Raw genomic sequence first — 24,829 nt, forward strand, 5'->3', positions numbered from 1 at the left:
GGCCTCTTGTTTGATAGCAGCTTCACAAGTCTTGTATCCATTGAACTTGTAGTTTTTTTTTTAGGTATTTGCAGGACATCAGAATAGCCTCCTGAAGAGGCTGTTTGGATGTGAACGTCAAACAGATTATTTACAGGTTATTAATTCCTATATGGCGAAAAAAGCAATTCAGAACTCAACCAGTGTATCGGACTGGACTGCGTTAGACCTATGTGGTTCCACTCTAGTGAGCCCACAGAGAGCGTGAAAACCATTAGAGGTCACGTCCAACTGCTTCTTATGGTTATATAAAGTGTAAATTAAGAAGAAATACTACTTTTATAAAATGGTGTGAATGGTTGTTTCTCACCCGAATAGTTATTCATGACAACACGCACGTGACACCGATTGCTGAATCCCTTTGTGCGATGCATCTTCCCCTTTATAACTCGAGCAATCATATCTGAGCAAGCTCACGTGTACAGTGACGGCTGCTTATTAAAATAAACAACACGCTCGCCGACTGTACGTCCTGTCCACAACCGTGACGGTAAATCATGTGACTCAATGGAGGAGAAACGGATGTAAACAACAAACACAGACAGGACAGGCCAGCAGATAACGACCACACGTTTTATGGCAGGAGTGCACTTAGGGACACAGGTGAGTGAGTGCACTCCTCTTTTCCTCTCGTCTGTGTTTGTCTGCTCTATTTGGGGCTGGATCACAGCAGGTGCTTGATTGAGTTAGCTCATTAGCAAAGTGCTGAGCAGGTACAACACACACACACACACATCTTTAATTAACGAGCATTAATGACCCTGATCACGCTTTGCGTGTGGAGTGTGACTGAGTTTATCTCGATCAGTGCATGTGTGTACAAACATGTTAACAGTGTGAGGATGTGTTGGTCGTTGACATGCGCACGTCTACGAGGAGGTGTTTCAGCTTTGCTTATCTTATTACGTGACATGAGGGGAGCAATGTATTCATTATCCATCCATTCGTCCTTCCATTTTCTATTGCAGCCCAAACTTTAATTGTCTCCAAACATATGATGATCAAAATAATGGTGATCTCGTCTCAATTTATTCCCAAACTTACTCACGAAGCACGAAATTGTGACTTGTTTAATTGAACACAAAACGGATACATTTTCAGGAAACTATGACTTCATGAAGAGTAACAAGTGAAGACACAGGTTTATTGTAGGGATGTTCCGATCAGGTTTTATGACACCGATACCGATCATGCATGCGTGAGATCGGCCGATACCGATTTATTTAGGGTGACTGCTATTATACAATATTATCTGAAAAAAAAAACCCAGCCATATTATTGTCATAATTTTGACAAAAATACACATATATTTTCAAAAGCATGAAGAAATACAAAACCGTTGCTGGCACAAAGATAACTGAAAAACTTCAATTTACCAGCTTTTAGTAACACCGTTTTTAACAGATCAAAATAATCAGCAGTCTCAAAAGACTTAATTATGCAAAAAGTCAAATAAATAACATGCCACCTAAACATTGCATGGTTCAGAATATAATCAAAGTAGAAATGCAGTCTTCACTTGAATACACTATTCAATGAGTTCCTAAATTGAAACGACTCAGGAACTTTATTGTCTTGTGCATAGACAAACTATCTTGTGCATTTGTCAACAAGAAAAAAGTCACTGTTAATCTTTTAATCTTCCTGTGGCAATAATGCCACTTATACTGCGCTGTGTCCGCCTTGACTTTATTCAATGCAGTGAGCCTCGTAAACTCACCATAGTCTCCTAATTGCTTGTTCTTCAAATGTCGGATTAAGTTGGTTGTGTTGAAACTTTTGGCCATGCTCCCCGCGCGAGGTACCTTTTCATGGCATATACAGTATTACAAGACACAAACTCCACGCAGACAGCAGACAATGCTATGTTCACACCAACTGCGGTGGTCGGAATATTCGATCAAAGCCTTTTATTGACGATCAAAATATCCGATCACCCGCAGCTCATGCTTCGCAGCCTTGTGTTGCGTCCCTCCCCTTCTGCTCGCAGCGGAGGCGCGGCAGCGTTAGGGAGCCTTTCTGGCGGCGCGTTTCAATTGGAGCCAATGTAGCTCGCGCGGGCGGCGCGAGTGATGCTTTTGGACGGATGGACATCGTCGCGTACTAAACAGATCAACTTTTTTGCCATTTCGTCTCGCGGCAGCCAAGCATGAGCTGCGGGTGATCGGATGTTTTGATCGGCATTAAAAGGCGTTGATCGAACATTCCGATCACATAATTTTTCACGAAAATCGGCCGATCATGATCGGTGCCCGATCAATCGGAGCATCCCTAGTTTATTGTATACCATTATACAATGAAATGGAAGAGCATTTAATTGTATCTGTCATTGTATACGCCACAGACATTGATAGACAAAGACATACCTATATCTGTAATTAATAAACAATCATCTTCCAGAAAATGTATTAATAAATAATTTTAGGTAAAAGTCAGCCTCTCCTAGCTGACTTTGGGAGTGGTGGGGTACACAATGGACTGGTCGCCAGCCAATTTCTGTGCACATATAGACAGACAATTATTCACACCTATGGACGATTTAAAAAAAAAAAAAAAAAAGTCTGTCTATTTGTTAGCTAACAGGCTACTTCGCAGGTTCACCAATGATAATGTTAGGACTGCATCTTTTTTGATACTGGGCAAGTAATGCTTTGTTTGACCACCTGTTCTTTTTTCATGGAGAATGGCATTTGGAATAGACATAATAACAGAATGCAAACAGCTTTCCATGTGACTGAAATGATGAATACAGAAAAAAGTAGAATAGTTTATTTGTCTGTTATTTGACTAAATCGCTGGATATTTATTTTGGAATGCATGCATTGACTGCCACCGATGTCCAGTACTGAGTAAAGTATGTTTTTTAGTGGGTAGGCTTGGCAAAGGGTTGTCTGTGAAACTCAGGTTTGTAAACCACCGGACTAAAGACGAACAGATCTGTGTAGTTTTAATTAGGGCTAGGGAAAAAAAAGTCCACAGAGTCGATCACAAAAATATGTCGACGTAAATCCAATTAGTTGATTATGGATTCAAGGCATTAGGCTAATCAATTCTAATTCTATGATTTGATGGTGACAGCCCGAGTGTGCATCACTTTGGATTTGCGATAAGCACAGCATTTGAGTAGAAGGTAAAGATTAAGGGTTGAATCTCAGCTAGTCACGTTGATTACGAGGGACGCAAATGCCAACACGATGGAAGTCGGACGAGTTTAAAGGGGAAGTCAACCCCCCCAAAAAATCTTTACAAGAATACGTTTTATGCACCTTCACTAGTCTAAACATGACATGACAGAAGTCACAAAATGGCTGCCCCCTGAGCTGGCTAAAAATGATTGAATTTTGCTGATTTACTCCAGAGCTGGGCATCGCCTATTTCCTGTCCGCATATTTAGCCGGCAAGTCAGCCAAATGACGTCGAGAACGGACTTAACTTGTTCTACGTCACATGCAGGTGACGCACTCCTGACACGCAGCCGAGCAAGGACACAATCAAAAAATAAAACAGCGTTGTGTAAATTGCGGTCCCACAGACGCAATGACGTGCCCCATATCATTTTTATTTCACCGATCACCACGCTGTGTGTGTGTGTCTGTTGTTTTTGTTTGATATTTTTTCATTGTTTGGCGGCGTTTGCTCGTGCGTCACCTGCTTGTGATGTGAAGATTACGTTCTCGACGCCGATTAGCTGTCGCCGACCAGGGATGGACCGGGACCACGTGGTCGATTAAATATGCAGGATGCAACGCGGTGGCGGTTAGGCGATGGCCAGCTCTGCTTAACTCATATTCCACAAATGCAATATTAATGATGATGAGTGTTACAGTTTACTCTGACGTGATCACTCCACAATGTTGTATGTGCAACCTTCACTTTCGCTTGACATGAATTATAATATACTGTCAACATTGTTTAATATTATATGACACAAACAGTGCCTATTGTATATTGCGTATCATTTTTAATATAACAGTCATCCCTTATTCAACTATATTTTGACAGTTCAAGCTTGTGACGTTCAGAGGATTAACTCGCTGACATTTCTGGAATGTAGTCTAATCATTACCAAAGAAGTGTGACAGTCATCATCTGCTTTCAGAACATTTTTAGTCTCTAATTGTAACAAATCATGTGAAGCCTGCGGTTCACTTGGCTTAAACTTTCACTCGTCCTCACATGACCTGACAACCTAAATCGCCTCAGTTGTTGTGCGTGCGCGTGTGTGTGTGTGTGTAGTGCATGTGTGTGTGTGTCCTCAGGATCACAATGGCAACAACACACCCACATGCATGTGTAAATGATTACATTGTAGTGTGTTAGAACAAAGAGGGTCTAAATGGAACATTATTCTTTTTTTTTTTTACTAGTACTAGTACTGTAACCTAGCCTGTCTAATTAAGGTCGTTTTGTATTTTAATATCTTTAATCAAACTTTATTAGCTGATGTGCACACTTACATGAAGGTGATGAAGCAAATATTGCACTGAACACAAAAAAGTGTTGTGAAGTAAAATTATTGTTGTTCTTTTTGTTTCAGAATATTGTTGAAGCCTAAACAAACCACTTATGCAGGCTACACGCCTACACAATGATGTTAAAGGTTGAATGCGTTTTTTTTTGTTTTTTTTTGAGGATGCAGTGCAACCTCTCCCATTATATATCATGTAAATAAATCATCTACTCCGAGGTTAAATTCTCATGTAAACCAAGTAACCTCATAAGTTCTTATGTGTCAGACATCTTATTTCAAATATTTTGTGGACCCCCCAAACTGCGGCCTGCGGATCCCTGAGGGACCCCAGTTTAAGAGGCACTGCTCTAATCTGTGTGACTAGTGCTGACTTTAGGCGTTTTACTAAAATTGTTTTGCGAAGTGCTAATCCCTGTAAATGTGTATTTACATGTACTCAAGCACATCCAGCATGTCGGCGCTCATTGTTTCTTCCAATCATGTGTGAAATTTGTGATGAGGGTACAGTATGTTCAGCTCTTATTGTCTGCGCTGCGGTGTAAACATACCATGTGATCATTTTGGTATGCATTGTCAGTAGACTGTGGCATTCTAAGACCTGTAGTGCTTGTGCATGCGTGCGTGTGTGTGTGTTTGTGGCTTCACCTGTACTCTGCATGTTGTCTAATCCAAGTGAAAACAAGGCCATGAAGTTGCAAAGGAACAAATGTGAAACAACCCATTCAATATGTTCCGCTGTCTGCGCATTAGCATTACGTCTAAATTAATTTATGGTGTCTGACCACCCGAACTAATGCGCTCTTGTCTAACCCAATAATCCAATACATGAACTGTACAAGAATTCAGCCAGCACAAAAATAATGGTACTCAAGAGCAACTTCCAAAATCAAGCAGTAATATTTTGGTTGCTGTTGTTTGCTGTTGCTTAATTTCCATATAACTTTGTAAAAGGTTAGCAAATTTGTCAGGAAGAACCTCATTACATGTTGGTACAATTAATGATTCTTCCACCACCCCCACCCTTGCTATTTGAGTTGACATGAAAGAGTCACCCCTGCTCCAGAATCCAAATTCCTGATGTATTGCGTCATTCCTTATGAACCAGGAAGTAGCCTGCTTGCTAAATAGAACATGATTTGGTATAACCGAAAACACCGGTTTCTGATTAAAAAGCAGATAAAAGGTGCTTTTTGTGAACATAAACAAGTTAGCAGAGCAGTTACTTTGACCGATATATTTTGCGTTTGGGACATTTCAAACTAAAAACAAGAATAAGAAAGGGCTTTTGATGGCAAAGAAAATACATATTTACAGTTCTGATCATACCATACATACAGTATATAGATATGGGTATCGTTGAGATTTCAACATCGTTGAGATTTCAATGAACACTTAACGATACTGATTATCCGATCTATACTGCTTGTCTTGCAACTATGCAATGGATGTAAAATAAATATATATAAAATCAATAATTTACAGAAAAAGACATGATTTGAACAAATCACTATCATACTGTTAATCATTATATGAAAAATATTTATTGTAAAAGAAAACTGGTGTAAATTCAGGGGACATTTTCTATATGTTCTATATGTGTCTATATGTTTCTATATATTTAATTGATTATTACGTTGCGAGGTAATTCCTACGTTCCTCTCCAGGCATGATCACTCAAACTAAGAATAACCAAACTTTCACGGTAGCGTAACGGTTTATTTTATAGGAAAAGATGTCTCAAGTGGATAGTGCACCAGTTGGCTAAATGGCGCACAGCGTCTATTAGAGGGACACCTACAATTTGAGAAAGTACAATAAGAGTTTTTGTTTTTCTCAACAAGTAAAGCAAAGTATACAGAATGTCAACTTTCTACTAAGCTTAGTGATTTATTTTCTACGAAGCCAACGACGCTAGTGAGGATAAGCGGTTCAGAGAATGGATGGACGGATATTTTCTATGAAGTCCTCAGAGTAAAATGTTGCTATATTTCCACACAACAAAACATGCGTAATAATACTGCCTATAAGCCTTTTTTTCCCATCTGTTTTGGTTTTCGGCAGCACGGTGGAAAAAGTGGTTAGCACGTCGGCCTCACTGTGTGGGTTCTGGGTTTGACTCTTATGATTGATATGATTCATGCTTGTGGGGGCATTTTAAGGCACTCGGCAGCACTCTCACTTTTCAAAAACGTTCATCGAAGACCCGAAAATATCCGTAGGTGTGGATGTTGGTGCATATGGTTGCTTGTTTATTTGTGCCCTCCAATTGGCTGGCAACCAGTCCAGGTTCCATCCATGACCCGATGAGAACATGACTTAGAGAAAATGGATGGATGGAGAGTTTTTGTTTTGTTTTTCCAGTAGGTGCTGTTGCTTTGTTTAGCAACAGAGATAGCAACAGGGTTGAAAAGGAAGCAAGAGTTAATTCTATGGAAACAACAGCTGCTATAAACCAAGATATTATAATTACAGGCATTACTGTTAGTTTTATACTTAAATAAAAAAAACATTTTTTTTTTGGGTCACACGTTTTTAGCCATCTCAGGGGGCAGCCATTTTGTCACTTACTGTCAACTGAAAATGACATCACAGTTGCTCAGGGCTCAGATAACGACCAATCATGGCTCAGCCTCAGAAAACAGGTGAGCCGTGATTGGTCGTTACCTGAGCCTTAAGCAACTGTGATGTCATTTTCAGTCAACAGAAGTGACAAAATGGGCGCTCCCTGACATGGACAAAAACGGGTGGATTGTGCTACTAAAATCATATCTCACAAATACAACATTAATGCCGTGTTCAGACTAGTGAAGGTGCATAGAACATATTACTGCCAAGATTTTTGTGGGGTTGACATCCCCTTCAATACAATATTTAAACACATATAATAAACGTTACAAGGTATATCCAAACATGATACCATCCTCAAATGTACTGTAATTAGAGCAAAGAGAAGTGTCTTTCTGACCTGCTCATATCCATTCCTCTGAAATTCTTCAAAACCAAAGATGTCCAGGATTGCAATTTCTAAGGCAGGGTCACTGGAAGACAATCAAATATAGAAAAGTATGTCAAACATACTTTCATGAACACATTCATCAACATTAACAGCTGTTTTGATAAAGAATTTGCATTTGGTGCCTGCCATGGACACAACGAATGTTTGTACAAGTACGACATACTTTTCAGTGTAAGTAAGCAAGACAGAAATATCTCAAAAGATGAACTTGAGGTATCTGACTGTTTAAGACAAGCCTGGCCAACCTTTGCCCCGTTTCATGCAGTTGTTAAAGCCCTTTTCACAGGGCTTAAAGCAGAAGTCAACCCAAACATATTTTTTTCAAGAATATGTTCCCAGCAGGCCCACTAGTTGAAACACGGCATTCTGAATAATTTTGCGTTTGTGGAATATAAGTTAAGCAGCAAAATGCACTCGTTTTCAGCCATCTCTGGGGGCGGCCATTTTGTCTTCTGTCGACTGAAAATGACCAATCACGACTGACCAGTTTTCTGAATCTGAGCCGTGATTGGTCGTTGTGAGCAGTTGTGATGTCATTTTCAGTCGACAGAAGGCAAAATGGCCGCCTCCAGAGATGGCTAAAAATGAGTGCATTAACACTTATTCCACAAACGTAATATTCATCAGAATGCTGTGTTTCAAATAGTGGACCTGCTGGGAACATATTCTTGAAAAAAATATGATTGGGTTGACTTCCGCTTTAAAGACAGCAGAATGGAGCCTTGCTGGGCATTGCTGCGCTGTGTGGCTGCAGGACCTCCAAAAAAATCAGTCAGAAAGAGTTTCCAATAAGAGAGGGGCTGGCGGAGCAATTTACTGCTATTTTGGTGGACTTATTTACAGGTCAATAAGGACAATGGAGGAAGCCTTGATAAATACAATGCATTTAGCAACGATAAAAGATACATCTTGTCTCCTCCCCCTCCTTCTTACTTAAATGAGCAAAGACAGGGATTTTCTTTTGCAAAAGTGAAAGATACACGTTGTCGAGGTGCTGTCTACTTTTTGTCTCAACCAGAGGGAAAAGCCACACTTTTTACTTCTTGGTAGGCTGCTACATCAGTACTTATTTCCATGGGCACACTGTTGTGAGGGCCTTTCACAGTAGGTAAGTGCAGTGTGATAAGGACTCGGTCGAACGTGGTAATGGAACAAATTTGTCAAGCGGGGTACCAGGTACGTGCAACTCACACGCATGCAAATTGACGCAAATGACTTGGTGGGGAAAGCCGCTGAGTAGAGTGTCTACCAGGTTCGTCTACCAAGTTCGTTCTCAAAATGCACAGCAAAATAAAAGTATGAAGATTAACACAGGGCATTTTTAATAGTATTTGTTGAATGTAATGGCAAACCGTTCTGCCTTATACTGTATGTTAGCAGGGCCATTAGGCGAGATAGGCTTATTCTAAGGGCGCTGTGGACTCTAGCGAAAATGCTGATAATGTACCTACAATATAAATTGTTAGTAATAACTCCTAATTTCAAGTTAAAAGGAAAGAGGAGTAAATTGAAATCAATATAAATAATTAAAAGCGAGGACAGGCAAAGTGAATTCATTTGAAATCAGCGATCCTGCCCAGGTGGAGCCACGACTTGCGCACTATGCAGCACCTGCATTGAATGAACTCTTGAGTGCCTACCTTAGTTGCTGTATATTTCTAAATGTATGATTTTAAACTTTAAATAGTATATTAAAATACTCTAATTTATCATTTATAATTTAAATGCAATTATTGCACCTCTGCCAGAAACTAATGTAAGGAATGAAACTTCTTGATGAACTGTGAAACTACTGAATAGTAAAATAAAAAAGAGACAAAAGAAAAACATTGGGTCAGGCAAAAAAAAAAAAATTACAGTTGTTCCCAAAATTAATAAAGCACACAGATCAACTTGTTTGCAATACTGCACGGGCTTGAAAGTCATAGAGTAGAATGAAGAGGAATTCTTCAAAACATGCAAAAGAGAGCCACGCCTGGTCAAGACAACAACAACAACACTAAGCGCTCTCATGGACACACACCACCTCTTTGCGTATGCGTGTGTGCGTGTGTATGGTATGACAAGCATTGCCTTAAACCTTGGAAGTGTCCCATAGCATGATGTTCTGCATTTTCCATTTTACTCTTGAGTGTACATACCATTCCCTGCATGTCATGCAATTCAAACTATTCGACGCCGCGCAACCAGTTTACTTGCAATGTCAATGCGGGCCTTGAGGCATTTTCCACCGCAGCGAGTCTGCGGGAGGTTTTTGGGAGGCCCCTCGGCCTTGATGCGCCGACGGGTAATGACTGCCGTCTTTTGGATTGCTTTTTGGGGAAACATAAGCTCCGATCCAGTACACACTAATGACAGGCGGTTAAAAAGTGCTAGGTGGGGCCTTGATTGACATGGCCCACATCGTGACATAATGACTTTGCAACAGCTTTGACCCCAGCGCGCCGTACAGTTACAAAAAGAGGAAATTGATAGATGATGCATGCTAGTTAAATTTTCACATTCTGCTTGTGTACATTTTTCAAGACAACTTCATGACATAAACTTGTGAGAATGCACCACAGTGATGCTGAAAGGGGTGATTAAGTGACCACAAAATCCACATTTCAATACAGACACAGAATAGGTGCACTGTTTTCGCCTGTTCTAACAAACCATTATGCTAGCGTACAAATGAAATATTTTTAAAACCTCTCAAAAACAAAATCTTTGTAACCATTAATCCCATTTGCTGGCTTCCAAGGTCTAGCGACCTCATCAGAAGCTCAAAAAAGCAAGTGCAGTTGCTTATTATTGAAGATAGTATACAACATGTACAAATACAGCTTTCATTCTCCTCCTAAAATAACATTAACCGGTACGTTATTTGGAAATAATTATTTTATTGCAAAATAATGCAATGAAAACTGAAAGCGTATTGCGTTGTAATGCAAAAACCTTTGCAATAAAACGCAATAGTGGGCTAACGGTGGTTGTGTTGGCAGCTAAATGCTATCTTGGTCGACACTTAAACAGTTGTAAACAATTCAATCCACTCACAATACTCCCAGTTGGTAAGTGGATGTGAATGAGAAATTAGCCAGCTAATGATCTTTAAATAATGTTTATGAATTATGAAACCTCTGCCGTTAGCATCTCTCCCACAGCTTCATGCACGAACACATATACATATATACATATACATATACATACACATATATACACACATATACCACTTCAATCTTTCTGGATGTGGCCCTTGGAAGAAAACGTTGGACGCCCCAGTTCAAAGTAAGAAGCTGTAATGACGTCTATTTGCGTCGTGAAATAATCTGTACATTGCGGTTTAGATCGGACTCTCCCAATTGATCACAATTAACATGTATATGCTAGTAACTCACTTGTGTAAACGGGTTATTCTGAATGTTTCAGAAACCAGAATTTTGGCCTTAACCCAAATATTGACTGCATGTAAACATAGTGAATATGTCCAAAGGTTTTCGACCATGGTAGTGCTTAGACTGCTTTGAACCATGTGCTCATATTGAAGGCATCACACATAGCCGACTGATCATTTATTTGAACAAAGTGAAGCTTCACTTTCAATGGTCGCACAGTGGCATACACCTGGCATATGCATTTTCCATAACTTTTCCAGGTTTTCCTTGACTGTACGAACACTGACATAATGTAAACAACAATGATGACAAGCTTCCTTACCAAACACTGTCGTCGTGTCCTTGCAGGTAGTCATTGATGCAGTTGACCAGGTAGCTGAAGAGTCGTCCGTAGATGGCCTTGGCCAGTTGGTCCCTGTACTGCTGGGCCATCTCCACCGTGTGGCGTCGAGTGATCACGTCACCTGACAGGAAACGAAGCGCCGCTTTATATTGTGATTGATGACATTACAGTATACGCCTTGCATTGTATGAGGCCTTTACGAGATGGTACCTTTGAAGTACTGAACATCTGAGGTGAGGGCACTGCTTAAGTCACTGCAACACACCTGCAGCATTCCAGCCACTGTGGATGCAAAACACATAAAGGAAAATAAAATTATACGCACAGTCAAAACATCGGTTCACATGTCCCGAGACTCGGTTTGCAGTATTCGCAAAAAGAAGTAAATTTTATGATTCAAATGAATGCAAATAGAAAAATCGGTTCCATCACCAGAACCAAGTTATGTTACACAGTCAGTGGGGGGATAGTGACCAAGCCGTGCCACAAATCGCAAAATTCTGCTAGTAACACGCTCTCAAAAATGTTTGTAACTATCTCTAGAGGCCACAAGATAGCAGCAAATAACAATATTTGTCTAAATGAAGCTACTCAGCTCACTTCAACATTGTCTCTTGGCCCAAAGATGCCGCAAGATGGCGCCAAAGCCATACCATAAACAACCAGTCACACATAAATGTTTGTTGGTCTTTGTTTTCACAAGGGATGATTTTCATCCCCAAAACATTTTAGTGTCTCATTGTTTTTCTCCAAAGTGTCCAATTTCGTTCTCTCCAAGAGAATGTAATCTATTTTTCTTTTCAGAATAGCCCCCATACTACTTTGTAAGAAAGAAACATACTAACTAAATTAGCTCATTCAAGATTTTATTTATTTGTTTATTTCTAATGTATTGGTTTTAATGCACTCTGAGATCATTACAACCTGTAAAGATGAGCGTGACAGGAGATAGTGCTGAGTGTGTGTCATGGTGACCTCATATAAGCATAGCTCTGGCAAAATCGATAGGTGGCAGGAAGAATCATGAGGGGATTTCTCAGCAGAGTCCAAAATAAAGAAAACGGTGGAAGAAAGCCAGAACTCCTTTGCTGACCTCACATGTCCCTGACATCAGCCCGCTTACCCGCTTAGGCCATGATGTCATTTGTTTTCCACAGCACAGGGGCTGCAGAGGCACACATTGGGGAATACTGGATGAATAAGACTCAGAGTGACAAGAAAAGCGGTCAATCAAGCGTGAGTGTGTTTACACGCGTGATCTACCGTCACCTTGGTTACCACGCAACAGTCTGGAAGCCGGCACGTGCTGGCGGCCTGCCAAGTGCGACTTCGGACGACGAGATTGAGAAGCGGAGGAGAAATGACGACGCGGTGAACAAGATGGGTGCGTTGGAAACTCCACGGGTTGATCATGATCATGTGCTGGTGTGCTGGTGTACGTGTGCATGTGTGACGAGGGTAGTACTGACCTCTCTCAAGCAGCCGCAGGTCAGAAGGGAAGGCGCTATCGGCGTCAGTCAGCGCAGTGAAACGCAGATCCCCAATATGGAGCACAGCGGACAGCAACATGAACACGGAATCCACTTCCTGGTTGACACACGATGAGACGATGAACCAACAACTTTTGCTTTAAAAGGGGACTTATGAGGAAAGTCGACTTGTGGTTGCGCAGTGATCCCCCGCTCTTTCCCGGTTCATCCTTCGCACCCTGTCATAACCATGATTTTTTTTGTTGTTCTCGGGTTTTTAAATTAAACAGTCAAGTCTGAATTTAAATTTGCACACATTCTCTGTAGTACCACATTGCGTCACAGCATGCCGTACATGCAGTACTGAAGCCTCCGGGAACAGATGCAACCCAAGTAAGAGCACAAAAAAGAAGACGCACCTTCAGCGTAATACAGTATCACTTTTTGCCCATTTCATTGTCATTGTTTCCTCAGAACAGAGAGCACATACGACGGTGAATATTGCTGTATCCTCTTGTTTGTATGTACATTATTGCCGCCCCCTGGGTGTTAAGTAGCAGTTATTTGAAGGTTTATAGTTACCATAACATTGACACAAGAGACTGTCAATAGTGTTTCACGTTATGTTAGCAATAAGCTAGCTGACTTTTGCTATTATATGGTTGGAATGGGCCTTTGGGGTGTTTAACTATACCGATGTTTAATTGTCTTTTGTTTTAAGAGTCAGTTTTACAGCAAACTTATAAACTTTTACTCTTATTTGAAGAACTGTTTAAGCGAGAGAATGAGAGCAAGGTGCTAAAGGATAATTGAAAAGTGTGTTTTAAATTTGTTTCAATCATGTGGAAGGAGTAAAACTATATAAAGAAACGTTTTTTTAGATGGTCGTTCTTTTGGGAAGATTTTAACCTATTGCGGCTGGATTTGGACCATATACCCCTGTGTTTACAAACTGTTGTGTCTCTTTAGTGCTTGCCCAGCCAGCAAGTGTGAAACTAAACATCCAAGGACATTGTTTGTTTTCTGCCAAAACGAGTGAGTGAGCCATTTATTGTGTATGGTGACATTGACACATGCACCATTAATTAGCAGAAATTTGAAGAAGTCTCAGAATCTTCAGTAGTCTCCAATAACCCCCCCAAAAATCTCTAGATTGGCTGACAGTTACTAGTTTTTGAAAAATGTTTGCTTTCCAAAGTTGCTTAGTTGACAATACTGAGTACACTGAAAAAACAGATCATTTGGATTTACAGAAGTCGAACATGTACATCGTTACATGATTACAGGTTTATCCTAATAATCATATATACATTTCACACAGTCCGCTGATAGTGTAGTGGTACACACGCCCGAGTTGTGTGCGGGCAGCGTGGGATCGATTCCCGCTCAGTGACAGTGTCTATGTGTGCCCTGCGACTGGCTGGCGACCATTTCGGGGTGTAATCTGCCTTCGCCCATTGACGGCTGGGATAGGCTCCAGCAACTCCCCGCGACCCTATATAGGATAAGCGGTTTAGTAATTTATTTGGATTGAACTCCGGTCTTAGTTTGACTTGATGCGACTTTTATATTCTTATAATCTCAATAGACCCTCTTTATTTGCTGTCAAACGTGAAAGGGTTTTATTGGTCAATGCATTTTACACTTGTTCAGTGTCTTAAAATGTACTCAAAAGATTGCCTGGATAGTTAGTCGATGAATAAATATGGCCCTTAAAGAGATTATTTCTATTTCCATTCTTTCCTATGGGGAAATAAAGTATCGTTCTCAACATTAGAGGTTTCGTTGTATCATGATCACGCTAGGTCAACAAAACACAGAGTATAGGTAGAGTTTAGGTGTAAACAAATGTATTCTATAAGACAGTAAGTTTGAGCATTCATAGTGGAGTGTTTGGATTTGTACGAGGGTCACAACAGTGTGTTGCAAAGAGAAAAACAACAAGAAAAACAGATGCCATTTGGGATGACCTTCACCTCTTCATCACACATCAACCTTCCTCCCTCCATTCACACTCGCATTCCCCTTAAAGCATCCTGCTCTACTTTACCTCTCTGCCCTTGGGTAGAGGATGCTTAATGGAATAGCCCATTAGCCAGTGCTCAATCTCTGAGGCAGGTCGCATGTGCATGTGTGCATTAGTCTGGCAGGAGGATTTTGTTGATACCAATATTTATTGATACCTTATCTACATTTTTGTCGATATCTATCCCTCATTTAGTATGTACAGTATAGCCAGCCCTCAATTTGGCCTTTATCTTGTTAAAGAAGAAGTCAACCCAAAAATGTTCTTTCCAAGAAATGTGTGGTTAAATATGTGGTTGTAAATGAGCTATATTGCCTTAAACAGTATACTGTAGAAGGCAACCACACAGTGTAAGTTCCAATGAAGCACAACTGACTCTCTGAGTTTAAAAGTATAAAAAACATTTTTTAAAAAGTAAATTTGAAAAAATTGAAAGTAACAATAATATATTATTATCATTCTTATGTATTATTATTATGCAACAGATCTATTTTATTATGTTATCATATTGAATATTTACTTCTATTATTATTTTTTATATATAACAACTGACCTTTAGGCGTATGTTTTCTTACTTTTTTTAAATACACAAAAAATATGCCCTTAAAAAGAAAATAACATTTAATTTGGCACTGTCGGGAATGTAATTATTTAGTTTATTAATATGTTTATTATTGTTGTTGTAGTTTGCATTTGTGTAGAATGGCACTCTATCATCCCAAGAGCTCTACGTAATATTTTGGGTTAGGTACCTCAAAATAATCAAGGTAATCAAAATATTGCAAACTGCACACTGTTTGCTGCAGTGCAAACTAGGGGATAAAATACAAATTCTATGATTTTTGTGTTGGAGCTCATTGTGACAGCTATACCTAATAATGAACAATGAGGAATTGATAACACAGTACTTTTGAAAGACCACTTGAGCATTAAGCTCATGTCCGTCACTAACATTGACATGAAACGGCTTCAAAAGACATGAACGCCAGTCGATACCTGCTTGTTGAAGCCCACAGCTTGAAAGGCTTGCTTAACAGCGGCGAGACGCTCCCTGCTCTCTGTGGATGCTGCAGCCACAAGAGGGCTCCCCCCTCGAAGTCCTCCACTAAGATACCTTCAAAAAGAACAATCGTGTGGATTGAAAATGGAAAGAAATACTCTGTTTGATATCACTACAAAGCGATGAGAAAACATACCTATGAGCCAAGATGTTATTGACGTAAAGTGAGCTCTTCTCCTCAGGTGACAGGCCCTCAGCCATCAGGTAGAAGATGTTGAAACTGTGTTGGTGAAGCGGACACTGGACCACACGAGATTTCTCCAGCATGTACGTGTACACGCGCGCTACAACATCAAGACAGATTCACACGAATAACAGTCTTTAGTCAATTTTAAGTGTAAGGTGATGAGAATATGCTTTTGGTCAAACTAACTGGGAGGAAAGTAGGCAAGCAGTGCTGTAAATATGAGTTTTCACTTCCCCCTGCAGGAGTTTGAAGTCATTGCACACACAAGACTATACTTGATTTTGTTCAGAAGTTTTAGTTTAGTTTGGCACTGACTGAGCATATGTGGTACTTTTGCTGCATTTACAAATTATATTCACATCTTTTTACATATTAAAAAAAAAAAGTTACTTTTTAAAATATAGGTAAAGGGTTTACCCAAATATTATAATCCTATTGATTTATTTATCATAGTTCAATCCTTTGGGCACCATAGTTTTTTTTTCAATAAAATATTCAGCTTTGATATTTCAAAAGGTTCTAGCTTGAAAATGGTTAGAGATAAAAGCATACTGTAAATATTGTTTGTTGTAATTTTCCTACTTTGCACTTAAAGGGATAATAATTGAATCATAAACATAGAAAGTGAAGCAGCAACATTTGTGGAAAGCACATTTTTGTTTATTTCACTATTTTTTTTATTTCATTAAAAAAAAAAAAATAAAGCTATTAAAACAATTGAAAGGGCAAAAATTGTGTTAATTACCTCTGAGCAGCATCCTCCTCTTCTCACAGTACTGGATGGTCAACAGCTTGATAAAGCGACTGGAGTTGCTGTTCCTCTCTGTCTTTGCATGCCCGAAAGCCTCCAGAATACAATTCACCTGCATCATTCAAAGGAGAGCAATATATAATAAATCCACGGTTGTCCATGTTTTCTTCCTACCACCAGGTGTCAGTGTACATCTAGATACTGTATATGGGGGACAGTACAGTGTACTGTAGTGTAGTATGCCAAGTTGTCCCTAGATGATAAGGCAGCACACTGACCCAGATATCGCCTGCATGCATGAGGATGACTTCATCGCGGAACATAGCGCTTGTTCTCACGAGCTACACGCTTTGCTAGCCAGCAGGGAGACGGAGAGGCAAGAGCTGAGCAGGATGTAAGAGCAGCGAACACATCATGACAGCACTACCAAAGGGAATTACTACAAAACTCACTAATGCTAAGCCCTCCAGGATTGAAATGGAGATTTTTGTTTATTGCATGTGTGGAATCCTTGCTTATTGTGAAGGAAAACCTTCGGTCAACATTCTGCACTATGTTCTGGATAAAATATAAAAACAAAAACAAAAGAAACAAACAAAATGTTTTTTCTCTAGTGCATGTTTTACCACTATCATGAGAATCTGTGTATTGAGAACAAATTGTTTTTTTTGTGGCCCGTGGTGACCTGATATGACTCGCTTACCAGGTCCAAACTTACGTGTTTCATTCTGGATTCCAGTGCGAAGCCTTTGGGGCTGGATCTGGCTGTCAGGTGTCGCACGATGTGCTTACAGGCCTCCGTTTTTCCTGAACCACTCTCACCACTAGACAGACACAAAAAGAAAAATGTAGAAGGAGAGTGAATTGTGATGTTCAGCACACAATCCAAGTCATGCCTGTTGATGATACTTGTAAAGTAATTTGTTATATTTTCATCATTATTAAAGAATCAGACTAGTATTTAATACTACATAATACTACAAATAATTCAGTACTTGATTGTGGATATACTGTATAGTTTTCCACCATTTCAATTTTCCTGATATTTTGAGGTGTGGCTTTAGCATCCGGCATGAGATGCCCCTCCCCACAACACAAAATTCCGTCCACAAATCAAATACAGTAGCGTATAACTGTCCACAGACTTTGAATTAGAAGAAGTGCAGTGCATAGTACCGCTTCTAAAGTTAGATGCATCACAAAAGCTTGCCATGACTGCCAAGTTCAGATCTAACACTTGTGCAATGCACTGAAGAAGAAGAAATGGACAGCCACACTAAAATGTCTCAATTACCTTAGTTTTTGTTTTTTAAATTCCCAAAATTTTTAAAAACAATCTTTTTCCGCAAATACCGATCAGCTGAAAATCACAGCCCTGATTTCCAATCGGATCAGTACAACGCTACTTTCCATGTTCATCTTCTCTTTTCTTTTAACGCTCCTTGTTTTTGCCACTCCTTCTTCTGGAATAAGTGTTGCACAAAAGCCAAAGAAAGCGCAAAAACCTTCCTTAAACAGGTTTGTTATACCTCAATATTCTCACTGATCTCTAAGAAAATGAGGTCTTCAGTGTAAAAAAGATATCACTGTATGTGCTGTACGTTTCTCACAAGAGTAGGTGTAGCGTTAGTCATCCCGATGTTTCATACGTGTGTCATCACAATCAGAATGACGTCATCCACCCCATCCCTCAGGCCATCCTCATTAAAAACACCAACCTCCTATATACCTCCTCCTCCCCCTGCTTATCTTATACGCTGCTCCAGTGATCAGCACAGCCCACATACTGTTACTACCATGGTGATTCCACTACTCGAGGCCTGTTGTACGACTGCAGTCCATGTCGTGACACATCCACACACAGCAGCAGCAGATGGCTGCAGAAGGTCAGAAGGCCTCCCTAATGACAGTAGTGTGTTGCGCGCTTTGTCAGTGTGTATTTCCTGCACAGAGTCCCGCTGAGTGTGAGGTCCAAAGGCCTTATTCCCACCGTCTTTTCTTTGAACAGTTATTAGACTTCAAGGGCATTTGGTTAGGGAGGTGGCCTCGGGGATTATGGCTGTTGATTGAATGTCTGTAAACATGGAGGGAGTGTGCAGGGCCACGCACATGCAGATTTGGGGTGGCTAATTTTGGTCTCAAGTCTTGGGGAAGGGGAGATATTTTGGTTCATCGCTTTGGATTGGATTGTGGATGATGGATGAAGGTTTAAGGTTCTGTTACATTGGTTTCTGGTGACAGGTAGGAAAATCGCATTATGTCATCACATGATGAAAAAGAGCAATTACCAACCTGTACTAATCCATCCACCTGAGAGGAAATAACACCCAGGGCTCTATTTTGGGAGGCAGCACACCTAATGCTGGTGTATCCTGATTTTTGTGTTTGAAAATTAGGCAGACCGGTCTCCGCCAAGCTGGGCAATGCAGAGCAGCAAGGGTGTTTCCTTGGAGATGTGCCCGGAGAAGTGACAATCAAGTGGCAGAAAATCGTTTTAATTCCACGCCTGCTCAGACCACATCAAAATACTGGCGTAGCTGGTCTAACGTAATGTTTGTGAACTTGTTCGGTGCTCAGGCGAACAGGTTCTGAGCACCACTGACATGTGTGGTGGAAGTCATATGTATTTCATTCATAAATAAGTGACATTTTTCCATACAAGCATTGTGGGGCCGGGGGAAGGCGGAGGGGGGCGGTCTCTAAGTGCCACCGCCATGTTGAGATTCTAGAGCACGAGTAGCTCATCTATCTTTGAAACCAGAATGTGAAAGTGTAAAAATGAACTCGTTGTTGGAGAGATGCTAGTCTGCCTCCTGACTACCCTCCAGTTGCCCTTGAGCATGGCATTTATTTTTTCCACGATTGAGAAATGGTTTTACGTTGAGTGTCTCAGTTAATGAACATTTTCACATGCAGTTTATCCCTGTTACTAGGGATGCACTGATACCGATACAAGTATCAGCTATCGATGCCGTTACTGTTACTGCAGTATTGGTATGGTAAAAGCTATATGATACTGTACGGACCGATATCACAACATTGGTCTGACTGAAATAAAACTTCCAGCTGGAGACAGGTCAGCAACGTGTGGAGATATTTGAATGGTTTTTTTTCATGGTTCAGAATAGTTGGAAATTAGATGTTAATATTATTTTTGTATTTTGTACTTACGTGTGTTGTCTTTAAGGGACAGTTTATTTTGTTTTGTAATATGCTATTTCCTCTGTCAGCGTTATGTTCTAATGACACGTTTCTACGATCAAAAATTGTATTTGAGAGAAACATATGGCATGTGCAAGAAAAACATGGTGCTTTTGAAGAGTATTTGATGAAAATAAAACAATTGAATCACATTTGCAAGACATGATGGCATTATCAAGTATGTGTACTTGGTATCGGCAAATACTCAAGTAAGTAATTGGTCTGAAAAAAGTGCTGTCAGTGCATCCCTAATTGTAACTCATTGGCAAATTATTTGCTATCCGACTGGAGTGATGCCACACTAATCTTGCTGTTGCTGCAGCTCTCCCCATCCCACCTTCACAACCCACGGTGGTAACGCAATCCTGACCAGGATTTTCCTCTCCTTACATGACAAACCAAATTAAAGTGGCAGAAAAACATTTTAACACAACATCAAGGCGTTGACAACCATTATGAAGCAACCAAATGTATGCCTGAATGCTTTGAAGACCTGCGCATATTGCCAAAAAACAATTAAAATGTGCAACTGCTTGCTACACAAATCAGAGAAGCTAAGGAAAGACAGACCACCGACTACAATAACCAAATAATTGGCTATTGTTGACAACTAATCTTAAAAGAAACCAATGCAATCTGTATTGGCACTGAGTAGTCTGGTCACAGTAACCATAAACCCACCTTTAATGATCGTCACTGTTTTACACACGTCTTTTTTTTAAAAATGGCTAAGCAACTTCCTATTTAGTGTTGTGAAAAAGAAGCAAGACAAGCAAGAAGTGAGAAATAGAGAGCAAAAGTCAGACCGAAAAGCCAATGTCCTCGCACGTGTGTGTGTGTTGTATGTGTGTAAATGTGTGTGCATGAGAGAGATGGATAGCCTGTGGCCAGGGTGTATTAACTCACTGCCAGATTGGTTACAACTCAGCAGGAATGCTACTGGAGAGCTGGAGCGAAGCGTAATTGCAATCAAGGAGCTGCCACCGTCAGGCCAAGTACAAAGTGTGTGACACCGCAACACTCCGAACACACAATCATCGGTGCGTGAACACTAAACAGGCCCACAGCTATTTATCTCTCAGGGGGATGTTTAACAGGTGTTGAAACAGAAGGGGCAAACTTTATTATCTTTTGTGCAATTATTTTGCTCTGCTGACTTTTTTTTGGGGTCTCAGAGCAACTAGGGCAGTTCGTGTTGGGACACGCACCTCAAGATGAAACATTGGGGTCGTCTCTCTTGCAGCATCATGTGGTAAGCTCTCTCCGCAGAGGAAAAGATGTGAGGGGGCAGAGAGGAGCATAGGCGGCCTGTGGAGCTCAGGTACAACTGACTCACCTGAGAGAGACAAACAGGTTCAATCCATGACTTGTTAGGTTGCAAAGTTACATAACCGGGCTGGTAATTCACACCCTGTTGGCCATCGTATGAACACAACAAGAAAGATAACACCCTTGCAGGGTTTCGTTGCCTTGCTGCAAGAAGTAGTAGGCAATTCACCCTAAACTCATTAATATATGAGAGTGGTGGTAGAAGGCCATAGGCGCTTCTGCCGATCCGTGCTTTACATGTAGAATGACCGTATTTGGCTTTTCAAAAAAGGGGGAACATCAAAGCCAAAAATTACCTTCCCGTTCCCAAAATATTATGTACTACTGTAAACATCCATCCATTAACCATTAACATTTTGTTCAAGGCTCAGGTAAGGACCAATCACAACTAACCGGTTTTCAACTGTGAGGTCATTTTCAGTCGACAGAGGTGACATAATGGCCGCCCCCGATGGCTAAAAAAGGGTGGATTTTGCTGCTTAATGCATATCCCACAAACACAATATTAATCATATTGCCTTGTTTCAACTAGTGGGCCTGCATAGAAGATATTCTTGAAAAAAATGTTTGGGTTGAGGTCCACTTTAACCCATTCCTTATTTTCTTTCTGGCTTTTAATCATCGATACCCCTGTGAAAGTGCGTATACACAGAACCAAAGATAATATAATAAGTGAAAATGATAGACACGGGGAGAAGGGAGAGGAGCTGTCGTATCCCTTCTGGCATGGTTTTTTATTAGGTTGTGGAGTCTTATTCTGTGGTATGGCTGAATTTAGAAATGTAGGCAGGCAGAGAAATGTTAGTCACAGCGCAACGAAAGAATACGTGGCGACTGGGGCGATACAATGGCAGACCACTTTAAAATCCTGGCTGGATGTCTGGTTAGGTCTGAGCAGGTTGCAGGCCGCCAGAAGTGAGAGGGTTACAGACAGCGAGCAGACTGCGGATGTTGTGACATATGTCCTTCTACCACCTCACAGAGGGATGGAGCTTGGCAGGAGAAGATGTCTCCTCCGATCAAGTCCAAATCCTACTAATGTGCCATTTGGAATAAAGCGCATTCCACTGACTATTGGACGACGCGTACTGTGTCATGTACAAGGAGTCGCATTTCTGGCTCCGCACTTGATTTCTTGATGCACAGTCAGTCTTACGCCATGCATTGCTGACAGGAATAATGCTTTATTTATCAACCACAAGGTCCATTTCACACGTTTATGTCTATCTACTAGGCAGCCAACATCCATTATTGAGTAACTTTTAATGTGCGCTACATAGATTATCCCAGGTAAGACCATTTTTCCAGTTTATGATCAATTCAAGAAATGTACAGCATTAAATGTAATGTGCATTGCAAATTAACCACTGTAACGCTGTCATATTTTTTATACACCTTATGTGTTAAAGTCCAGCGATTGCTCAAGGGGGTGTACCCTGCCTCTTGCCTAAAGCTGGGATAGGCTGCAGTTCACACCTGATATAGAAAATGTACAGTATGTATGTACTGTATGTTGTGTTCATATAGTTTTATCGTAAAAATCTTTTACACTGTATTTTATATGACAAATCAAGCAAACAGGATTGTAGGTAATTTACATACGGTTTAAACAGACAATCAATTAGTGTTACCCAAACCAATCTAGTTTCGTGTTAAACAAACAGGCGGGGGTGAGAGAGCACGGTATATTCTGGTTGTTGTAGTCTTTCACCATTTTTCATGTAATTTTTGCCAACTCAGTTTAAGAAAGCATCTAACAGGCTTTCCTGTCTGATCACATTGAGGTCTGTTAAACCAATGCTTACCAAAGTGGAGTAGATGGGCAGTTCTTTGTTTGGGTTGACCATCAAAAGAATGTGTCCAACATAAGTCTGCAGAAAGCCAAAGAAAAAAGAAAAAACATCTTCAAGTCAGTATGCCAACTGCATCTTTTTGTTTTTTGCAAGTGGAGTTAAACAGTTGTACAATAAGCTGAACGTGACCTTAGAGAACTGCTAAATACATCATTTGCACCCTCCTACACAGTGTACACTTCCACTCGGGAGGTCATTTGGAAAAGTGTAGCACTATTGGAACCCTGTGGTCTCTAACAAAGAGTCCCACAGGACCTTTGAAAGCTGGAAGAGTAGATTGGCCTTGCTGGTTCACGGTTGATGACCTGTACGTATGGCGCCATTACGAGGTAAAGAGGGTAAACAACAACTGTCAGGCCAGTAACGCACGGGTGAACAATCACGCTATTGTTAACGATGGTTGTCCACAGCGTCAATTGATGCTCTCTTGTGGCTGGTAGTTGCGGTGGTGGTGGGTGGGTGGGGGTTATCCTTCGTTGCTGGCAGCAGGTGAAAGAACCCTCATCAAAAGTGTCATCTCTCACCACCCTGCTGGGAGCATATGGAGCGATTGCAGTCTTTGTCCTGACTTGATCACAATCCTAAGCGGTCTTGTTATAGAAAGGCTATTGTTGGATAGGATACATTCAAACGAAGTATATTACTTTTTTATTTCAATTTCTCATCCAATGGGTTATATGGGGTAATGCACTAAACAACAGAGATCTACCTAGTTGAAAGAAAAGAAAAAAAACATCACAAGTGATACATATTTTGAGCAGGCTGGCAAAATAGATTTTTTTGCATCGCCATTTGTTATTACGGGGAACTGATACCGGCTGACGTGTTGGGTTGGGTTCTTATAAAAAGAGAGATCACTGTTCTCTTCTGCAATATCACAGAGCTGCCTTTAACTGCCAGTACAACACTGTAGAGTCGTTTTTTTTCTTTAAATGTGTGTTCCCCGCAGTAAGATTGTACTCACGGGCATAGTCTGCCCTCTAGTGGTTCAACACATGTAATACGATGGATTACGCCACAGGATGCCCATTCCACTGACGAGAAAGAAGGCGGATAGCAATTTTGTTTTGTTAACATTTAGTACATACCTTATCCCGTTGCATGCAAAGTATGTCCTTGTCTGGGACATCTCTAAAGCGTAAAAAATCTTTCCAAACCATCGGAGGGTGCGCTGGCAAAATAGGGTAAAGTGCTCATCTCTGATTAGATGTCAGCTTCATTTCTAAAAGCAAATCATCATTTGCATACAAGGCTGACTGAATTGTTTACTTGACACAACCGCATCACAATGTGTGAGCGTGTCCTTTGTCCCCGAAGGTGAAATTACACTTAATTGCATCAAGCATGCCGCGGCGTCACCATGATTGCAGCATTTTACCCAGCTTAGTCCTTCTGCCTTCACATACATTAACAGTCATTTCTCCTTTCTTCCTCCAGCCACTTGAATCCTTTCTATTCTGTCTCCCCTGCTGTGGACCACCTCATCCCACATATGGGCCTCAACGTAAACACACATACAGTGTGTGCTGTGTAGTTTAACTTTATAGCGTGGTTTCCCAATAGATGAATACAGGCAGAAGATGGGGAAATATAATGCCTTTAAAATTGGGGTAATTGTAGAAGATGAAGGCAATTTAGCCCTGAATGCATCCATTGACTTTTTTTCCCATCGATCTAATTGAGATTGATTTTTTTTCATTGTCACTG

General features: G+C 40.6%; 1 protein-coding gene and 1 long non-coding RNA gene across 6 annotated transcripts in view; one reads left to right on the top strand and one right to left on the bottom strand.

The window, feature by feature from the left end:
• Nucleotides 1-24,829, bottom strand: part of myo16 (myosin XVI) — a 115,927-nt gene that overhangs the window by 35,010 nt on the left and 56,088 nt on the right. For all 5 annotated transcript variants that reach the window (XR_015089553.1, XM_086051565.1, XM_086051563.1 and 2 more), the window contains 10 exons: nt 23,075-23,140; nt 21,149-21,276; nt 17,458-17,563; nt 16,734-16,851; nt 15,938-16,085; nt 15,738-15,855; nt 12,716-12,833; nt 11,457-11,528; nt 11,226-11,367; nt 7,476-7,548 (listed from right to left, as the gene is read on the bottom strand). Coding sequence is in view for 4 of the 5 variants with exons in the window: in XM_086051565.1 (XP_085907691.1) it covers nt 7,476-7,548; nt 11,226-11,367; nt 11,457-11,528; nt 12,716-12,833; nt 15,738-15,855; nt 15,938-16,085; nt 16,734-16,851; nt 17,458-17,563; nt 21,149-21,276; nt 23,075-23,140 (1,089 nt within the window). In the remaining variant the exon portion in view is untranslated. The remainder of the gene's footprint in view (nt 1-7,475; nt 7,549-11,225; nt 11,368-11,456; nt 11,529-12,715; nt 12,834-15,737; nt 15,856-15,937; nt 16,086-16,733; nt 16,852-17,457; nt 17,564-21,148; nt 21,277-23,074; nt 23,141-24,829) is intronic.
• LOC147136343 (uncharacterized) lies at nt 559-13,884 on the top strand. Its single transcript, XR_015089554.1, has 4 exons — nt 559-642; nt 11,252-11,479; nt 12,404-12,630; nt 12,726-13,884. It is a non-coding gene; the product is annotated as an uncharacterized LOC147136343 (long non-coding RNA).

Source organism: Filicampus tigris, chromosome 14 (assembly GCF_054856515.1).
Source record: "Filicampus tigris isolate MCC_2025a chromosome 14, RoL_Ftig_1.0, whole genome shotgun sequence".
Taxonomy (NCBI): Eukaryota; Metazoa; Chordata; class Actinopteri; order Syngnathiformes; family Syngnathidae; genus Filicampus; species Filicampus tigris.